Source organism: Cynocephalus volans, chromosome 1 (assembly GCF_027409185.1).
Source record: "Cynocephalus volans isolate mCynVol1 chromosome 1, mCynVol1.pri, whole genome shotgun sequence".
In the NCBI taxonomy this organism is placed as follows: Eukaryota; Metazoa; Chordata; class Mammalia; order Dermoptera; family Cynocephalidae; genus Cynocephalus; species Cynocephalus volans.
Genome location: NC_084460.1, coordinates 246,559,994 through 246,581,795, shown reverse-complemented (window position 1 = coordinate 246,581,795; position 21,802 = coordinate 246,559,994). Strand labels below are relative to the sequence as shown.

Here is a 21,802-nt window from a genome sequence, read left to right as displayed (position 1 = left end):
AGAAAAGAAGAGGCTTATTTGGGACCAATAAATTCTGCCAGGTAAGGAATATTGGTAGCTAGAGCTATGTGGTAGGTTTTTCTTTTTTCCTTAAAAAAAAAAAGCTTCTTTAGTATTATTTCCTGACGAATAATAATTTTCTCAACCCACAGACAGATTTTATGTGCAGTGCGAATATGAGCTAATTTAATATGGCTATTTAACAAGGAATATGTTCATTTAAAAGTTATATATTATAAACATTCTAATAAATATTTTTGAAAGTGCTTGTTTATTTTTGACAAGCAAATGTCTATGTAATACCAATTGAATCTTTTAAAATGAGTTTGTTGTGTAATTGCAATACCTCCAATAATTTACCTGAATATTCTACTAATTAAATCATTATGATATAGATACATAGTTCTGACTATGCTAAATTGAATCACCTGCACTTATCACATTTTAGGATTTATGGTAATGTTTTTATTTATCCTGAATGTTTTATTTATCCTGAAATTGGTGATTGAATAAAAGAATTACCATTGATTTAGTTGTATGTATGTCATTATGATTTCAGAAAACTGATATAGCTCTAGTGGAGGAAAAAAATTAAGTTAATATCATAGTTTATTAAATCTAAATTTTAGAGCATTCTAGGAATGCTAAGAGCAAAAATTCAGAATTTTGCCACTTTATGCTTTTTAAAAAATGATATCTGAAAACCTTCTCCACGTTGTTGCCAAGTCTGGATTCCACTGAAATGACTCAAGCATTTGTAGTTATTGCATCAGATGGCAAATATTCAAAACATCAGCTTGATGGTGTCTGTTTCAAGATATCAGATGAATTGGCAAGTGGAACACTCTTTTTTACACTATTTAAAGTCTTCTTTTAACTAAATCATGTTCCCCGAAATGACATTTGAGTAAGAAAATATAATTATAGAATTCTATGATAAATAGTAGATGAAGATAAAAGAGATTTAGACTGAAAGAAAAAGTGGATCTTATCCCAAAGTACCTATAAGGAGAAAGAGAATCAAGTGGAAAATAGAGAAAATCTGTTCCAATTGAGAAACATGGGGGATAAAATTTTCATATGGTTAGTGTCAAAGGATGGAAAGGCAGCCGAAATTAATGACAGGTAACAAGGATGGGGTAAAAAGGGCTCAGATTATTTAGTTGATTTTATGAGAAAAATTAGGATTATGTATATAAAGTAGAGAAGCCAATTCTAGTGAGAGTTTTTTGGTTTGGGGTTTTTTTAAGATTAAGGCACATACAAATTTTATTTAACTCTCTTGTAATGAACTTCTGTATTAGTAAAAAATCCAAACTAACATTATTTTTACCGAATCAGGTACATGCTAAGGAGGAAGCATGGGGATTGGAATGAGAGTTTCTTGAAGGAACCTCAGTAGTTTGCTTTTCAGAGGGCAAAGTGCTGGGAACTTGCCAGTCTATATTTGGAGTTCTCAGCCACAATTCACCTTTCAGGACTGAGAGTTCTCAGCCTTGGGAACATGAAGGGGCATTGTCGGGCTGGTACAGTGCAAATGTGAGATTTGAGCAGAAAAAAGTTGGATCAGGAGTTATTTGAAAAATTTGTTGGCAGCTAACAATTTCAAAAATCTAAAGGGGACATTTATATTCAAAGGTCATGTTGAAACTATCAATAGATATCTTGGTTTACTAAAAATTTGGAACTAGATTTTTATATATATCTCTTTTGTCTGTGTTTCTATATTGTGCTATGGGAACAACTAGAATATGTACATTTATTTTAAGTGATGGAAGTTTTAACTTTTAATGCTAGTTTTCAATATATTTTTTGAAATAAGTAATGGGAAAGAATATAGACTAAAACTATGATTTCATGAATATTATTGTTTGTGTTTTTTCAAAGTCAATTTTAATTTGATTTAAAGAAAAATATTAGTGTATGGATATACAAAAATATGGCAAAGATAATGAAAGTGGTATGCAGAAAACTTGTGTTTGGAAAATATTCAAACAGTTTGATCCCATGTAGTTCTCATATCATCAGATGGGAAATATTTTTCAGAGCCTGAGAACAGAAAATAGCTCAATAAAATGTTCTTATTTATTAACTTTGCAAAACTATGTTTTTTTTTCATCCTGCCAATACAGTTAGCCTATTTTTAAGCCTGTCCAAACTGATTTGCCCTCTCTGGTAACTATCAGAAAGTATAGTTTTATATTTTGCAGATGAATGGATGAGATTTACACTTCGGAGTAAAATAAGAAAGTAAATAAGGGAGTAAAATAAGAATTAGTGTTTTATTTTCTGAACTTCTGAAATTTTCTTTGCCCCCTGGAGGGTTTATTTAAATTATTAATCTTATTAAATAAAATTTAATATAACCAATTATGGCCTTAAGCAAAATGAATCTCCAGACTTTCCAGTAATGATATTTTATGTTTAGTAGCTAACCATAGTACTCTTAACAATATTTTTCTTTTTTACTTTTTAAATTATTATACATAAAATAGACTTTTGGGGGGTGTGTATGGTTCTATGAATTTTAACACATGAATAGATTTGTGTAAACATCACTATGGTCAGGATATAGAACAGTTCTATCACTCTGAAAAACTCCCTTCTTAGCATTTTTAAGTGTCCCAAACCATCATAACTGTTCTTTGTGTGGGAATACATTGTCCTGTCATTTCTCTTAAACTTATAGCAAAAGATAGGCTTGTTTACTACTTAATAACTCTTCAATCTCCCCTCCTTTCTAATGTATTTAAGTTCTTCTAATTTCTGATTTTGCACTTGTTGATTTGTGATCATGATGAGAGTTAGTATTCATTTCTCCTCTCTATCATCAAATATCAACTAATCCAATCCTAAACTCTAACCTCAGGAGATTTCCTACAGGATGGTGTCAATGGATCTGTCCTTGTTCGTGTTACATCTGTTTATAAGTAATGTTTTGTTCATTGTCTGCATTGTTTTTTTAAACTGCCAGTTGTCTGATGTTAATGCTAGAGATTAGTATCTGGAGAACACAAGAGAATCACTGCTGTGTTTCTTTTTATAGGCTTTGCAGATAGAGGTGTTTCTTTTTGAGTGTTTTAATGTCTTTGTGCCATACATTTTCTATGGTTGGGTACTTTCCCAACTGTGTATTTCTCTGAATATGTATGATACATGCAAGCGAAAAGGGGGAAAATCACAGGTTATAAATCAAAATTTTACTTGATCAATATTTAAACAAGGATTGCATATTAACCAGTCTGTTATAGGAATTTGAGTGTACAATTGTGACATGGGTTTCCAGTAGAATGAATTTCAATCTACAGTACATGAAAATTAATAAATTATTTTAAAATAAAGATCAGCATTTTTCTGTGCCGTGATAAGTGACTGTCATTTATGACTTTGCCATAAATCAAAAATTAAGAAACTTAAATATATCTGTGATAATTGTCATTGAGTTCATTTGAGACCATCTCAAGTATTATCATCTCATACAGGGAATAGATTAACAAGTTAATATTAACCCTGAACTTTGGATCTTAAGTTTTCTTATTTTATGATTCTTTTAAGGTTTTCAGGGCGCATTTTATAGATATACTATTTTGGGGGATGTAGTGATTCTCCTGTGGTCTTTTTATGTTATGATTTCAAACCAGTTTTTTGGGGGTTTTTTTTTTGTCATTTTTCTTTGTTTTTAATTCCTGGAGACAAGTATATTACTATCGAGTAAGATTCTTTATTATCTTGTTTGGGAACTAAATGTTATAACCTCAAGAAATAATACAGCTACTTTTTCTTGCTCACACATTGTCTATCCTTTGAAATTATAAAGTGACTATTTTATCATTTGCTCTTCAGATGGATCCTGTGCAAAAAGCTGTCATTAACCACACATTTGGAGTGTCCATTCCCCCAAAGAAGAAACAAGTTATTTCTTGTAATGTCTGTCAGCTTCGCTTTAACTCAGATGTGAGTATCACCTTTTCATTGCTCTCTGTAGTTTGTCAAGCCGAAAGTATAATTGATTTAAATATGTACATCTCTTCATATTTACATACTCTCTAGCAGACATTCCTATTGGAGGCCCACTTACTTCAGTGTGTCAGATTTCCAGGGATTTGGATTCAATGCTTAAAACTTGAGCAATAGATTAAGTGGGTAATATCAAAAATTAAGAATTTCTGTTTGTAATCAGTCTCACCTATACCATTTAACACTTAATATCACCAATGATACTAAGTTGTTAAAAATGCTTGAATATCAGAAACTATTTTTAGAAGCTTGATCAAAATCTCAAAAGGCTGTTTTTTGTAGAAAATGACAAGCTATTTCTTAAATGTAAATAGAAAATAAAAGCCCTAGACTAGCCAAAATACTTTTTCCAAAAAAAGTACAGATTTTGAAGAATTACCCTGATAATTTCAATACTTAGTATAAAACCTACAATAATCAAGACTGTGAAATTGGTGAAAGAAGAGTAGACACATTGATCAATACAACAGAGTGGAAAGTTCAGAAATAGATCTGCATATATATGGTCAGTTGATTTTCAACAGAGTTGCTGAGTTAATTTAATGGAGAAAGGCTAATCTTTCCAACAAATAGTGCTATAGCATTTGGGTAGCCATATGCAAATTTCAAAAAACTTGACTGCTGCCTCATCCAAAGTATAAAAATTAATTCAAATGGATTATACATATAAATATAAACTGAATACTATAAAATTTCTCGAAGAAAACATAATAGAAAATCTACTTAATCTTGCATTAGGCAAATTTCTTAGATAGGAAGCAAAAAGTATGAACCATAAAAATATTGGTATATGGCCTTTATGAAAATTAAAAACTTTTGCTCTTCAAAGGACACTGTTAAGAAAATGAAAAAACAAGCTATAGACTGGGAAGAATATTTATATCTGCTTAAGGACCTGTATATAAAATATATAAATAACTTACAATTCAATAATAAATGATAAATGGGTAAAAGATTTGAATAAGTACTTTACCAAATAAGACATATGAATGACAAATAAGTACACAAAAAGATGCCTAACATGATTAGCCATTTAGGAAATGCAAATTAAAACTACAGTCAGATACCACTACACTAGTAGAATGATGAAAATTAAACAAATTAATAGTACCGAGTGACTAGAATGAGGAGCAGTTGGAGCTTTCATATATTGTTAATATGAATACAAAATGGTGCAGCCAGTTTGGAAAACAGTTTGGCAGTTATTTATAAGAAACTTTATAAAGTTATACATACATTTTCCATATGACCCAGCAATCCCACTTTTAGGCATTTATCCAAGACAAATGAAACTATATATTAATATATATGTGCTGTTTAAAGTAACTTTATTTATAATTGCCCTAAACTGGAATCAACCCAAATGTTTATCAACTGGTGGATAAACAAACTGTGGTATAGCCATGCAATGGAATACTACTCAGCAATAAAAAGAAATGAAGTACTGATACATGCTATAACATGGATAAATCTGAAAGGCAGTATGCTAAATGAAGCTGGGCACAAAGAAATACACTGTATGATTGTACTTATATAACTTTCTGCAAAAGACAAAACTCTAGGGACAGTCAGATCAGTGGTTAATAGGATGTAGGTAGGTTAGGGAATTGACCACAAAGGTGTACAAGGGAACTTTTTGGGTGATGGAAATATTCTGTATTTTCATTGTTGTGCTTATATGACTGTCTTTGTTTTTCAAAATTCATTGAACTGTACACCTACAAAGGAACTATACCATATGTAGAGTATACCTTAGTAAACCTGACTAGAAAAAATTAACATGAGCCATGAAATATTTTATAAATAGGGGACTAATTTATGGTAGAGATGTAACTACTAAATGTATTAAACTACATTATTATTACTAGATTAAAGGTGTAATAAAGGGCTTTTGCAAGAATAGATAGAATAATAAATACTGGAATTGATCAAAGCATATTTAATAGTTTTGCACAGTTTATTACGCAAATTTCTACATTTATACAGGGAAATTTAAGTCTCGATAACTTTATGAATATAAAAGAAAAATCTTCACTACCTACCTGACCACTTACAAAATGAATGCCCACCTAAAGACATATTCCATCTTTAACACTGGCATTCTCACTGCAGCAATGCCAGATGTTTCAAACATCTCATAATACAATGCAAGTAGATTTCAAAGTGAAATTGTGAAAATCTTGCAAAAGATACAGAATTTCATGAAGTCTGTGAATTTAATATTAGAAAACTGCCTGATAAAAAGCCACTGACAAATTATAATTTGCCTGTTAGAAGTGTTAATTTAGGAAAAGAAAAGTAACAAGGTTAAGAATAGATTGGCTCTTCAAAACAAAAGGTTTTGAATATCAAGTAAATAATAGGGATTTGGGGACAATTGCAAATCCCTCGAATTAAAAAAAATAACATATGTTTACATGGTTTGAAATCATGAAAATTTTAAAAGATACATTTAAAAATATTGCTCCATTCCATTTCCAGCATTCTCAACCTCCATGCCATTTCCTCTCTATTTGTAACCACTTTAATATTTTTGGTGTATTTTTCCTGGGCTTGTTTATGCAAGTATAATTAAATATAAATATATATTCTTATTTCCTCCTTTTTCTACTGCCTTGCGTTTCTTACATAACAATATATCCTGGAAACTTTTTCCTATTAGAACATAGGAAAGCTCTCTCACTCTTTTATTGTATGTATGGTAGGCAACAATGTCTATGTCCTAATATCTGAAACTGTTAATATGTTACCTTACATGGAAAAGGAGAATTAAGGTAGCAGATGGAATTAGGGTGCTAATCAGCTGACCTTAAGATAAAAAGATTATGCTGGATTATCCCATGGGCCCAATGTAATCATAAGGGTTCTTAAAAGTAGAAGAGGGAGGCAGAAGAGGCAGTCAGAGTGATGCGATGAGAACAACTCAACTGGCCATTGTTGGCTTTGAAGGCAGAGGAAAGAGCCACAAACTGAGGAATGTGAGCAGCCCTGGAAACGTAAGGAAATGATCTTCCTATAGAGCCTCCAAAAGGGAACTCAGTCCCGTCAACACCTTGATTTTAGCCCAGGGAGACCCAGCAGACTTCTGACCTCCAGAACTATAAGATAATTAATTTGTACTGTTTTAAGCCACTAAGTTTATGATAGTCTGCTATGAAAGCAATAGAAAACTAATATAGGGGTCTGTGTGTGGATGTTCCACAGTTTATTTAACTAATCCCTGATAGGTGGACGCGTAGATTGTTTCCTATTTTTTGGTATTTCATAGATTTTCATAGTCAGTAAGTGACAGAGCTAGGATATAAATCTGGGTCTCTTGCCTCTAAATCCACAGCTCTTCCTATTATATTATGTTCCTTCACATAACTTACTCATTTTCTGAGCATTTATTGAGCTCCTCCTGTACAAAGAACACTGTGATAGGCTCTCGAGTCCAGCAGCAACTTTCACTAGCAAACGGTATGAATGAAAATATCTAAGGTTTGTCCTTACATAGAACTTCTCAAAATATGTTCAAGGTCTTCTACTCTGTATTTTCATTATTCCATACTTCAAGAGGCAGCACGACATAGAACACTGGATCAAGAATCTTTGATTATGGATTTAAGTTTTAATTCTAGATTTCGTAAGTCACTTCACAGCCATGGGCCTCAGTTTCTTTTTCTATAATATAACCTAAAATGGACTACACAATCTTTGGGAAGACCATTCTAGGTCTATGATTAATAATCATTTCCATGTTATCTCTGTTAGGAAGACAGGATATAAACATGTTCCTCTTACAGGTAGAACAGCAAAGACCCAGAAAGAATAACTATAAGTTTTGCTTCTTATTTGTGTCATGGGTTGAGTGGGGATAGGGGTGAGAATTTTCTTACTGTGCTTCAGAATTGCTCTGGGAGTCACCTTTGACTTGAGCTTCATTTGGTGTCAGCCATTTTCTTTGTATTTGCTAACGGGGACATGAACAAATGTGCATACATAAGCATATGACTACTTGCTTCCTTGTCACTGCTCAAAAGTTCCATTGATAATAAAAAAATAAATTTCTTAGTCATGCTTAGACACTGGACAGTAAAGTCACAAAGCCTGGGTGGCAAATTCACAAATGTGACATATACATGTTCTCAGTGTTTAGTAATGGTGCTATAATCTGCATAACTGAGCTCTGAAACTGAAAGTTTATTATTTTATAATTACCCTATTTACATTTTAATGTAAGAATTAAGAAGATGCTCATCCTTATTTTCTTTAATAACATTTCTAAATCAGCCTGAGACTGAATTGGTTTCACTCTTCAGTGTAGAAAATATGTTTACTGAAAAATCTGGAAGGCAGATTTGCATAGTAAACAGACGGCATTCTGCAGTTCTTCATTACCCATATAAAATGTACCAGGGTAGGCCTCATGCATTAAAATTCAGTGTGACCTAGTTTAAGTGTTCTGTAGCCCCCTTTGTCCAGCTTTTATCATCTAAGTAGAACTCCGCTGTTGGAAAGCAAAAGGCTACAGTTTTATTTACACAATACAGTGTTATGTAAATGAGTAAGAATTAATCACAATCGCTTCCCAAATGAACCTTTGCAAATTAAGACCATTAACTTTGCCAGGGGGCAGGCACTGCAGTCCAGGAATAATATGCTTTCCAACTGAGTCCCAGACATTTGCACAAATGCATGCAGCACCCCAATCCGTAGTTTCTTCTTGACCACCTTTTCTAATGTGCTGTAAGCTGAATGAGGTTGTCTTAAACCTGAATGCCCCTTTATTCTCCAGTGAATGAGTGCACTGCAACTGCAATATGGTCACAAATTGATAAGCCTAAATCTGAATCTTTACCTTTTAGCCAAGAAGTGTCATTTCCAGAGGTAAGCCTTGCCAGAGAAATGAACTAACATACACTTTTAAAATTTTTTTGAGGTTAACATTTCTCAGTTTTTGGTTAGGTTGAAAGCTGACAGAAGCCAAATAATTCCTAATTTATCTATCACTTTCAATTCCTTGAAGAATAGTAGCAGAAGGATGAAAGAACCTCATCCCTAAACAGATTCTCACACAAAAGCAGGGCAACTGGATTCTCTTAAATGTTTAAAAACAGAGATGATATTATTATTATTAGTAGTAGTAGTAGTATCTCAGAACACAGTTCATTACAAATACCCTTAGTATGTGACCATGTCCCTTATGTTTTATGGGCAAATCAAAATGAGAGCATAATGATCTTTTTAATCAAGTTTATATACTGTACTCTAATTCGGGAATTGACCCTGAAATTTTGGTACTCAGCATTAATACCACAATTGATTAAGCACAAGATACAGTGTCCCCAAATGCTGACCCCATCAGCTTTCATTACTCATTTGGAGATAACCCATTTGATTTTTCAAATTTACATTATTATCTTTTGAATAGCATCATAAACTTTGAATCATTTATAGCTCACGTTTCTTTATTTTATCTTACTTTGTGGTACCTCTAGGTCTGTGATTTTGTTGTTGTTCTTTGTTTTGTTTTTTGGTTTTTGGTTATCTAATATATCTCTCTGTTCTTTTTCTGTGTTCTATTTACTCATGTCTGAAAACATAAGTTGATAACCTAATGCCATTTCATTGATTTACATTAGAATAATTAAGTACAAATGGACAGGAAATTAAGGGTTTGCTTAGAAGCTAAAATGGTAGTGACCAAAAATTTTTGTGATCATTTCTGTGGGTGACTTGACTCTCCTATTCTTTACTATAAATCTCTCTGAAATTTCAGAAAGTGCTGTCGTTCAACAATGACCCCCAATTCCCATATGACTGAAGTTAGGTGCAATTAATACATCTGCAGTGCCACCTCACTCTGCATTGTACATCCCTGTCATCTCCGCAGTTTTCATTTGGATGAGGTCATTTAAGTTATGCCCTCCTGGGTCTTTCTGCCTATATCTCTTTTTTTTTAAATTTTAATTTCCTTTTCACTTCCTGATTTTTTTAGCCATCAATACAATACAATACAAACTCTTATCTATCTTGCATAAATAACTGCCCCCATCCACCATCTGCCATTTAAGATATCTTAGTGCTGTCTCTGCTGGAGGCCCTGACACCACTGTCATCCAGCAGAGACCTCAACTATCAAGAGATTAGGGAAAAAGCCACTACTTTGGTTTTCACATAAACTCCTTTTCCACGTACTGCTGGCTGATCCTCCATCTCCTTTAGCCACCAAGGCTAACTCCACCCCTCTACCAGCTGCCATGAAGCAGCAAGTCCCTGCAGCAGCTGTGGTCCTTCTCTGAGAAGTCAAAGCAGCCTAGAAACAGGAACTGTTAGACACAGTATTTGAAGATGTCGCCTGCAATAAAAGCAGAAGAGGCATTCAGCTACAAGGGCACCTGCTTGGGTTTTCTGAAAGATCAAGCTTTTTATTTGTCATTATGTAACGTTCTTCTAGAGGATTCTGAATTTTGCTATTGCTTGCCTCGTTTGCTTTCAACTCTAGAAATTCTGTCCACATATTATCAGTGTTTTTCTTCCCCTGTGCTCCCTTCTAAACCATCACATTCCTCCTTCCTTTCTTCTCTACTCAATCTTCTCTTCTCCCTCCTTTCTAACTCTTCTTTTTTCCCCTTCTTCCTCTTTCTCTGGCACAAAAGTACATAAAACACAGTTTTCCCTGTCTTTCTTGGATGTTTGTAGTAGGTAGTATTTTTATTAAGCCTTTTTTTTTTTTTTTAGCTTAACAACTGGATTTATTGCTTTAAATTTAGAGGTACTTCACTTGAAAATTTCTCTAGAAGGTTTAAAAATATTGAGCATGCTACTTGAAACTTTAACCAACATACTGTTAAAAAAAAATAAGCTTATCTTACTCCTAAAATTTCAGATACTCTGTATTTGATGGTACTTTACTCTGAGATGTCAGGAAAAACTTTAAGCATTCATCTTCTAATGTTTGACCCTCCCCACAGATAAACTGTTCCCTCCCTCATATATATATGTGTGTGTTCACACACACACACACACACACACACACACACACACACACACACACACACACACACACACACACACACACACACAATCACTGCCTGCTGTCCAAACACATCTGCTCTATTTCACTTGAAAACCCTAGGGATAGATATGCGCTCCTTTAGTATATAAATTTATGCCACACTTATATTTATTTAATTGTATATTAAGTACATATATGCAATTATGTATGTTATGTGTATATGTATGTGTGTGTTCAAGAACACTGGTGCTTATGCTGTTTGGTTTCACCTATGCTAATAATGGTCTCCCATTCAAAGATAAAATAAGCCATGGAAGTTGATCCTCACCAAAAAGTGAATCTACGATAAAGGGTGTTTAGAGAAAGTCACGCTTAAACTGAAGTCTGCAGCAGATGATTAAATAAAGAGATATCATAGTGATAATAATCTCATTATTGGGTTGGGAACTGAAAAACGCTAGTTGTGAAGTTTACATCTGCTGTTAAGCAGTACGATTATTAGATAAATGAATAATATTGTAAGTTTGAAAAACCAACTGATTCTGTCAAGAAAAAAATGGTACTGAAAATAGAAGAAATCAATAGCATCAAATGGAAATCTAGAAAATGATAGTCTGCTTTTGTCAAACTTTTTACATTTTTCCCATAAATAAGACTATTTATATTGATTCTTAGGTTTGGAGGGTAGTGAAGCAGATAGGAGGTAATTAAAATCATAAATCTCAGGAGTTTGGGGAGGTAATTCTCTGCTTTGCAGACAGAGCTGACAAAATGATGAACTTTTTTTGCTTCAACGTGACAGAAATATAGTGTGATTATAGGAAGTAGGGACATACTGTGTTAAAAGTTTTGTTCAATAGCTGCTTTTTAACAGAGCTCTCAACAAAGTTTAGTCAGCTTTTTTCAAGCATGTAAGAGTTACTCAATAAATTTTTTAAAAACTTGCTTCCAAAGTAGCACTAGAATATTTCAAAGATGTCACAGTCTTTCTCAGAATTACCTTTTTTTAAGTGAGCATTTGGATAGTTTAAGACTGATTTTAAATTCATCACTGAAAAAGAGAAGACTAGGATAAAAGTGAAGTTTAAAAAAAAGTGAGCAGTATGACTTATAAAGATGCATCAGATCCTATATTTAACAAATAGGGAAATTATGCAGTAAACATAATTTAATATTTTTCTGGCTTTTCTTTAAATACATAGATGCCTTACCTGACATGTTTCTTAAGCTATTTATATGTGTTCAATAATATTCAAAGTTGGATTATCAGCCTGATATGATGTTGTAAAGGACAGTAAATATATATGTTACAAGAAAAGTACAAACCTCTACCCCCACTTAACAGAATACATTTTCAACAGGAAACCATTGAGTATCTGTGATGCACCATTGAAACTGCAAGCTTTGGTACATTTCATTAAATATTGGCTTGCTGATCAAATAACACTTTTAAAAAAATTACTATGGGTCTTTTTTCTGTGTAAAATCCCCATGTAAGTAACTCTTCTAGTCAAAAATTATTTCTGAATGGATTTTTAAGTCATTTTGTTGATTTTTTTTCATTTAAAAATCATCTTGTCATTTGGGAGTTGGGGAAAGATTGTTGAGAGCTTGTATGTTTTCCTTTCTCACTTCATATGAATTTTTTTAGTTAAGATTGGTTGTGGAATACTTAACAATAAGATAATGTTTCTCTCGATTTTTGTGAATTGGGATTCTTCAGCTAAAAGATTATTCAACATATAATTAAGATAATGTAGCATTTCTAGACTGAACACCTGTACATTTCCAAAATGACTAGTAACTGGTTAAAGTTTATATTCAGGATTTATTTAGGACATGTTTGATTTCCCATAGCCTGTCTTTTATTTTGTATGCTTGAGTGGGCAATTGGCTATAGTTGTCACAACCTTTACAAGAGATAAAGTATTATTTATGTAAGACAAAAACAAAAAACCTGGATGGAACAAAAAATAAGCTTGTCTACTCCAGCTGCTTTTAAGTAAGTAGCTGACTTCATACAGTTTAGAACATTCCGCCCAAGAGGTACCTTTTAGCTACTTTCATCTCTCAAGCAGCTCTTTGAATAGGGTGACAGCATTATGCCCTGGAGGCCAGAGAACTTTAGATATGGTAGGTCAGCATAAAGAGCAGTTTTTTGAGAAAGTCTGACTGGCTGCAAGGAACTTTATAATGCATGGCTTGCAGGGGAAAAGGACAGCTATAAGGAAGTATTGCTTTAGCCAATTTCTAAAATTTCAGGTTAGGAAGACTGTGCTGGCAAAATAGTGTAGCTGGCTAATATGAGTTATTGAAGGAGAGTAAAAAGTCAGTGAACTTGGCCAGAGATAGAAGAAGGTCAAAATAGTTCCTGCGTAGAAAGGAAGATATGAAAAATGCTCTCATAGACCTGGTTGTCTAGCTGGGGAAACAAAACGAATATGCTTAGAAACACTGCATGATGTTAACTGTAGTGTTCTATAAATTTAGGAGAGGAGAAAGCACGTGGGCTAGAATAATCACGAATGGAAAGTTAGAATTTGATGGATGCTTCCTCTTCTGTCAGGCCATGTTCTAGATGCTCTCCACATGTATTACCTCCAGGTTTGCACAACCTTCCAGGAGGTGGTAAAGCCGAGAAAGACTTGAGAGATGGTCAGGATTTGAGGGAGAGAGCATTGGAGAATTATAAAATACTAGAACTAAAACAGATAGAGCTTGTTAAGGATGTGGTCCACGGATAGGATGCAGGGGGTTCATGAACCCCCTAAAACTATGCAAAATTTTGGGTGTCTGCATACCTGAAACCATGGTCACTTAAGACAGGTGACTACATTTTTCCTTCTTGAAGGGTGAATGTTCCACAGCTTTCTTTGGCAGGGTGTTCCAGGATTTCATCACTTTTAGTGAGTAGTATTTCATCTTAGCTAAATCTTTAAAAAAGAAAAGAAAAGAAACAGAAACTCATTTTGTTTTGTTTCCTGCTTTAGTTCTGCATTCTAGGGCACATGGAGAGTAAGTGTTGTATTCACTACTTAGAAAACCGATTTGACGAACAAGGATTCCCAAGAATACACTGCTCTGTTAAGGTTCTCACTTTGGGGCCTGAGAATATGATTCAACTCTTATTAATTTGTGTTTCCTTCACATTGAAAAGTGTGTGTTAGCTCTAATAAATAATAATTATATTACTTTATCAGTGGTATACCTAACATACCTGACACCCATTGCAGATCATTTTTAACACTCCCTCTTCTTTAGTACAAGGCATTTTCAGAAATAATTGTGAAATTACATGACTGGTAACAGTGCCAGAAGAGAAACTCAGAAATTTTTAAATTAAAATCTGAATACAATACTATACCACTAAATATTACAGTACAAAAAAGGGAAATGGGGAAATGACTAATCCTTATTAATTATATTAATGTATTTTTTAAATGAGGAAAAAACTTATACCTACATACTAGTCTGTCACAGTAATGAGTAATAACAATACAGTAACAAATAAGTGAATTTTAATAAAATAAAAAGTATACAAAAGATAGAGGTTAGGTACCTAAGTTGTATCACTGATGCAGCATTTTATTTTCTTCTTTGTTTCTTAGTTTTAAGGCACATAATAACTTTAAAAGAAACATACATTTTAGTTTTAAAGATATTAGGTAAAGCCAGTATTTCAGTATTTCATGAAAAAATATTTCATGTCTGACCTAAAATTTATATTAACCAAGCAATAATACACCTCACAGTTGGAACTATCTCATTCTTAAATTTAAAACACAAATAAAATTTCCAAGTAGTCATATAAAATGAGAGATTTCTTATCTCAAGTTTTGTTTCTTTGTCTTTAATCACTGTGCTATCATTGTTTATTTCAAATCAGCTATTGAAATGCAAGAATGTAAATGGTACAGGTTTGCAGACTTAAACTGTATCTGAAAGGAGTTTGAATGATTCCTAACCATTAGAACTTACTCTTAACATGAATACGTGTAGGAGAGTCACTATGAATTGTGAGTTCTATTGTATGACGGTACTACGAAAGTGTGTGGAAAAATAGAATTACGAGATAATACAAATCTTTCTATGAACTTTTTGAAGTATTCTCGTATAACTACAAGTTCTCTAAATTAACTTCCATGTAGTTAATTAAAAGATAAATAATAAAAATGTGCTAATTTTAAGTTTACATATGTTATTAAAAGTCAACTGTAACCATAGCAATTGCTTAGAACTTAAATCAACAAAAAATATTTTTTCAGGGAAGAGTATTTTATTACTGTAGCTTAGAATTCCCAGCACATAATGATAATAAAAAGCAAACTGATTTTTAGTCAGTTTTATTATTGTTTCTAAATTATCTACAGTCAATGCAATCCCTTATTTCCTGCACCTGAGGCAGACACTCCCACAGCCACCAAGGACATTTGTTATTTAATTAATAGGAATTTCAGTTCTGCTTTAAATACATGTTACGTTTAGCGTGGGAGATACATAGTGCTGACTTATAATCACCAAATAGTTTCCTTTTTATCTTTTCATAATGCCCACTGAATGTTCTCAGAAAAGTAGCTTTCATTATCTCTAAACGGTCAGCTTAAAGTGATTACCTGGTTTTTGCTCTGAAAAGAAATAACATTCAATATTATGAGTTATGAAATGACATTCTATGTTATATTAGGACACCTATGGAATCCTTTTATGTGATAATTTATTCTTATGTGTCATGATTTTTATTGGCTTTTTCTTATTTCACTTGAGAGGAATGGAAAAGGCTAGATTCACTGAAGGAATAGTTAAGTCATTTGTTATAGTTTTGTAATTTAAATTGTTTAAGCCAACAAAATGCCCTATATATACTTTTAAACTAAAAATACCAAAAATCTCCTTTTAAGATGTAGTTTATACATTTACACAGATGGTCACAGAAGGAGGTATTCATTAACATCTGTAAATGTTGGGAAAATGATGGATGTCTGTATTTGTAAAATGCCAGAATAGAATTACTGAGTTTAAAGATGTAGATTTAAAAATACAAAATTCAAATATCCGAAAGACATTCTTTTCAAGCTAGCTTCCTAGAATTTAGACATTGAATAATTATCTTTTGCATCAATTTTCTTTTTTATAAATATGGTAAATTTTTATTAATTTGGACTTCATTAATTAGGGATTTGTGATAACTCAGGTACAGGAGAATTGTATTTTTGTTTGGTCCAAATTCTTTCTTCAAGATAATGCAAATGATTCTCACAAAGGAGGTTAAGGCAAGAGATTTAGAACCAATTTTTTTAAGCATACATAAGCACTTAAGGACATTCATTAAAATACCAGTAGTAATATAATTTTAAATAATTCTTATGTATTTTAACAAATTGCTTAAGAATCTCTTGTAGCTAATAGTTAGCAACTAACAGCATTTCTTCAAAAATGTTCTACTTTTTTCCAAAAATACAATTTTCATTTACTCAAAATAGTCTGTGCTAATGAAGTTTTTCTGAAATTATAATCATTTAGTAATATCTAATACTATTCTATTTTTTAAAGAAAATGAATATTTTTTTGTCACTTGGTTAACTTTTCTCTGAAAGTCTTTCAGGTCAAGTGTTTAACTCTGGTAATATCTAGATTCATATATCAGGCCAAACAGACTTTTCGAGGTCTAAATTATCCAATTTAGTCATCTACACTGAACAAATTAGCTGAATTATTAACAAATCACTGATTACGTGTTCTGATCTGAGGTTATCTTGATAGACAAGTGATTGAACCATTATACATAAGAATTGTTTTTCTAGTAATTGAGCTGTTGGTCTTTTGTGAATTTGATTGCTCCACACTGAGACCGGTCAAACAGCCAGACCTCAAAAATCATACAGCCAGTGACCCTCACTTCAGTCCACTACTTCCAGTCATAGTTCAATAGACTGTGTCATCAATTGGTGCCCATGGCTATTTCTTTTATGGTGTGTGTGTGTGATCCATGCAAAAATAAGTCAGGAATCTAGTGGAAGCAGGAAGTACTCATTTGATTATGGCCACCTTTGATACCAGAATTTTCACTGTTAGTCGTTGAGCATCCTCAAAGTTCAGGTTCCTAACCAGTTATACACATCCCTAGTCCACTTCTTGCCCCTTGCCCCATTGCTGCCATCCTTAGCCACAGTGGTTTCTGTTCTTTTCCATAAATCTGCTAAGCCTTTTCTGCCCCCCCTGCTGGTCTAGTTCATACTCCTCTTTCAGGTCTCACCTTAGGTATTTTTTGCTTAAAGGAGTTTTTCTAGACTCCATAATCTCAATTGGCCCCACTGTAATAATTATTTTATTATACCCAGTAAACTTTATGAAATGTATCACAGTTAGTAAAGGTATCTTTATTTTATGTAACTATGTGTTTTATATCTGTTTCCTACACACACACACACACACACAGAGATTCCATTGTTGGTTCCATAAGGACAGAGACTGGGTCTGTTTTGTCCATTGCTGTCTCCCTGCTGCCTTAGCATAAATACTTCTTGAATGAATGAATAATCCTAAAGGGGATCTTTAATTAATGACAACCTAAGGATTGGTTGAGAATTACAAAATTCATTCTCTATAATGAAAACTATACCTTATATGGCCTTAAAGATCACATCCTCAAACCTGTTTTCACCTCCAGATCATTCTAAGGAGATGAAGATCATCTTTTACCGGAGTGGCTAAAAGAGATGAGTCTGTTCTGTTTTGGATCCTCCACTGTGAGGGCTGTTTGGACCTGGGCTTGGGGACTGCTTCAGGGCCCTGTGATGTAGCGGTTAAGAGCCCAATATTTTAATCCTGGGCTTGAATGCAGGATCTTCCGTTTCTGGCAGTGTGATATTGGGAAATTAACATTTCAGAGCCTCTGTAAACTCAGGCAAATACTTGCCTTACAGTTTTATGGCTTCAATGAGATACTGCACGTAAAGTACTTAGCACTGCATCTGGTACACAACAAACAATAAATGGTAGATATTTTTCACTATTTTCATTATTGAATTTAGAGTAAGTTTTATACCCTGACATTGTGTTTGCAGCCAAAAAGGTGTTTGCAGCCAAAAAGCCATGTGTTTATACTAGGGCTCTGTTTTCTTCAACTCTTCAAAATGATGGGCAAGGCACCATAATTTTCTTTGGAGCAGCAGCTATAAATAGGCCCTTTATTTCACACAAACATGGCTACTACTACATTTTCTGTGCAATATTATCAAATATTCTTTCAGGACATGAGGATCTCATACTATGCAATTTTCCAGTTATTTTATGAGGTGCTTTGAAATCACAGAAAAGTATTTTAGTACTTAAGATGTTATTTTACTTCAATAAGACTGTAGTTCATCCTTGATACTTGTGTGTATGTATTTTTAAATTAATTCATTCGAAATGTTTACTTCCCTTGGCCTCTGTGTCTTTCTTCTCTATTGTTTATCCAACTTTTCTGGTGGCCCTGTTCTTGTATACTGTGCTGAGTTTTCATCCTCATCCTACCTATTAAATATAGCTGTTTCTCAAGATTCTTTTCTCAGACAGATTTGGGAACCTCGTCCATCCCCAGAGTTTCATCCACCATCTTATCATGTGGTTCCCAAATGGTTGTCTCCAGCTCCAGCCACTTTCTTCAACTACCACTTGTATTTCTAATCATTTGTTGAACCGCTCCACTGTATTCCCATTAGCAGCCTAAACAGAAGATGCCCAAACTGAATCTTCATTTCCTTCTGCAAAATATCCCCATCTACCATAATTAAACCTTTTTGCTATTCATTTGGCCATTTTCCCTGCTGTTTGGGTCTGAAACATTTAAAATCAACTCTAGTTATGTTTTCTTTCTCTACTCTCACTTTAATTCTATTGCCAAATAATAAAGATTCTTCCTCCATTTATTTATTTATGCATTCATTCATGTAATCAGTACTTATTAAATGCCTAGAACATTTCAGGCAATCTGCTAAGTGCAAAAAATACAGTGAAGACCAAAAATCTTACAGGTATAAACCTTAATGAAGGTTATTGTCTGGTGGGAGAAGATAGACATTAATGAAATGATTAAATAAATTAATAATTAACTTTAAATTGTGAGAAGTGCTATGAAGGGAAGAATCTAAAGAGTTAGGATGTGACCTAGTCTGGGGGATCATGGAAGGCTTCCTAAGGAGGGAATGTGTGTGCTGGGTTGTAAAGGATGAATAAGAATTAACTAGGAAAAGAGAGAAGGGACTGTATTCTAGGCATGTGCAAAAGGATAGCACAATGCTTATACTCCAGCCACACTGTCTTTTTGTTCCTTGGAGAACAACAAAGAGCCTACCACCAAATGAAACTAGAGGTAGGTAGGGAATATGCCACTCAGGTCTCAAATATGATGATTTTAGGTTTTAAGCCAAGAACAGTGAAAAGGCATTTCAGATTTTAAGCAGAAGAATGGCATGATCAGATTTGTATTTTGAAAATATCACTCTGGCCTCCATGTTGAGAACAGATTTTAAGGGAGTGAAAAGGGGCCTTTGCATGATCACTAAGGAGGCTGTTGTAGTAGTCCAGGCAAAAGATGATGGCAGTTTGGACCAAGGTGGTTGTGGTAGAGATGTAAAGAATCAGCCTGATTAGAGAAATATTTAGAAGGCAAAATCTCTAGGACTTGGTGATTGGTTGAATGTGGGGGTAGAGGTCAAGTGTGACAATGAGGATGATCCCTGATTTGATTCTTTCCAATAGCATTTGGTGATGCTGTTGACAGAAAAGCAATGCTGGAAAAGAACTAGGTAGTTTGGGCAGGAAAGCAGAGATAAAGGATACCGTGAATTTGGTTTTGAACTTATGTTTAAGATGCTTTGATATATCTAAGTGGATATTGTTCATCTGGAGCTCAGAGAGAGGCTGTTGTAGAGGTGGTAATGGAAGTTGTAGTATGGGTAAGATTGACTAAGGAGTGGATTGGAAAGTTTGGAGTGAGAAGACAACAAGGCTTAAGACCGAGACTTGGAATATGTCAACTTTAAATGACTAGGGAGGAAGGTGAGCCTGAAAATGGCTCTGAAATAAAGGTGGGAAAAAAATCAACCTGGGAAAAAATATCTTCCAAAAAAGAAGCTAAGATCAAAACGTCAGTGGGATCCTCTGGGCCTGAATACTCAAGCAAGTTGAGGAATAAAAGATGTTCTTGGTTTTAGGATTTAGGTCATTGATATCTTGGTGATGCCTGTTTTGGTGGATTGACATAGACTAGATTAGAGGAGAGAAAAGTAGAGGCTTGCATACAGTTACATTAACACATTAGTCTGTGAAAGGGAGCAAAGTGATAGGATGAAAAGCTAGGGGTGAATGTGAGTTGAGGGATGGTTTATTTTGGGTTAGGAATATCTGAGCTTGTTTAAACATTGATGGTTAGGATTTGTTTGGGAGAGAGAGGAATTGAATATAAATGTAAAAAAATATAAGGAACAATAGCCACTGGGGGGGGGAAGGAACCATGTTTTTGGATGGAGAGATTTGCCTTAGTAGGAGAAATAGTTCCTTTTCTATAAAAGCCCCAGCTTTTGATTTATCATGCCCCTGAAATCTGAAATATGTGTCTTTAAGAGCCCATTACTTCCTGTCTTTCTATGGTAGGAACCTTCAAGTTATCTCCCATCTTTTCTTTTCTTCAACCTACTGGTCTTCATTGCTATCAGATTATACTAGAGATAAAGCCCTCAGTGGCTTCTTAACCTACCTATTAAGCAAGCTATTTGTTAACTACCTTCCCAATACCTAGTATTTATAGCCTAAATAATATGGCACTTGCCTTTCTAATCTTTTCTTCCACTCTTACTCTACACACACTCACATTTCACTCAAACTGGGTAATTCACATTTCCCGAAACATAAATTGGTTTTTCTGGACATCTTTTTCTTATCATAGTTTTTTCCTTCCTGGGAATATGTATCTCTGTCTTTAAAACCCTTTTTGTCATTGAAGGCCCATCTGAAGGCTCTTACTTTGCTCACCAAGATTTCATCCCTATTTTTTAAGCCAGGGGGAGGGAGGGAGAGGCACATTTTGTTACCTGATTCCCAGAAATATTCTTAGAAGGACACATAACTACAATAAATCCATAATCCCAAATTAGGGTATAAATGCTAATTAGGAAAATTTTTAATGTATGTTTTATTCAAGAAAGATACCTTCTAAAAAACAAAATTTCCAGTTGTGAAAAAATAATCATTTTAAACATCTAATGCCTATTTTTGCACCATGGCTAATAGCACAACTTTGGAAACAACTTATACATCCATCAATAAGGGACTATCAAAGTAAATTATGGTTCATTCGTACAATTGAGTAAATATACACAATCATTTTTTAAAAAGAAAACTTTTAAATTATGCAAAATCTCTAAAATCTATTGCTAAATAGAAAAAGCAAAGTGCAGAACAGCATATGTGGCATGTAGGCATTTGTCTAAAAATAGAAGAAAGGAAAAATACATACACAGCCAGCCCTCCGTAACCAAGGGTTCTGCATCTATGGATTTGGCCAGCCAGGGATCAAAGATATTAAAAAATAACAGTACAACAATAAAAATAATAAAAATAAAAAAAATACTGCACAACACCTGTATAAGCATTTATATCGCATTCGATATTGTAAGTAATCTACAGATGATTCAAAGTATACAGGAGGATATGCATATGTTATATGAAAATACTGCATCATTTTATATAAGGGACTTGAGCATCTGTGGATCTTGGTATTTGTAGGGGTCCTGGAACCAACCC

At 33.7% G+C, this 21,802-nt stretch overlaps 1 protein-coding gene across 5 annotated transcripts in view; it reads left to right on the top strand.

Moving 5' to 3' along the window:
* Nucleotides 1-21,802, top strand: part of ZNF385B (zinc finger protein 385B) — a 295,165-nt gene that overhangs the window by 232,825 nt on the left and 40,538 nt on the right. For 3 of the 5 annotated variants that reach the window (XM_063097018.1, XM_063097009.1, XM_063097027.1), the window contains exons 3-4: nt 3-41; nt 3,844-3,954. In XM_063097018.1, coding sequence (XP_062953088.1) covers nt 3-41; nt 3,844-3,954 — 150 coding nt within the window. The remainder of the gene's footprint in view (nt 1-2; nt 42-3,843; nt 3,955-21,802) is intronic. The other 2 variants (XM_063097001.1, XM_063096993.1) reach the window with 1 other exon arrangement.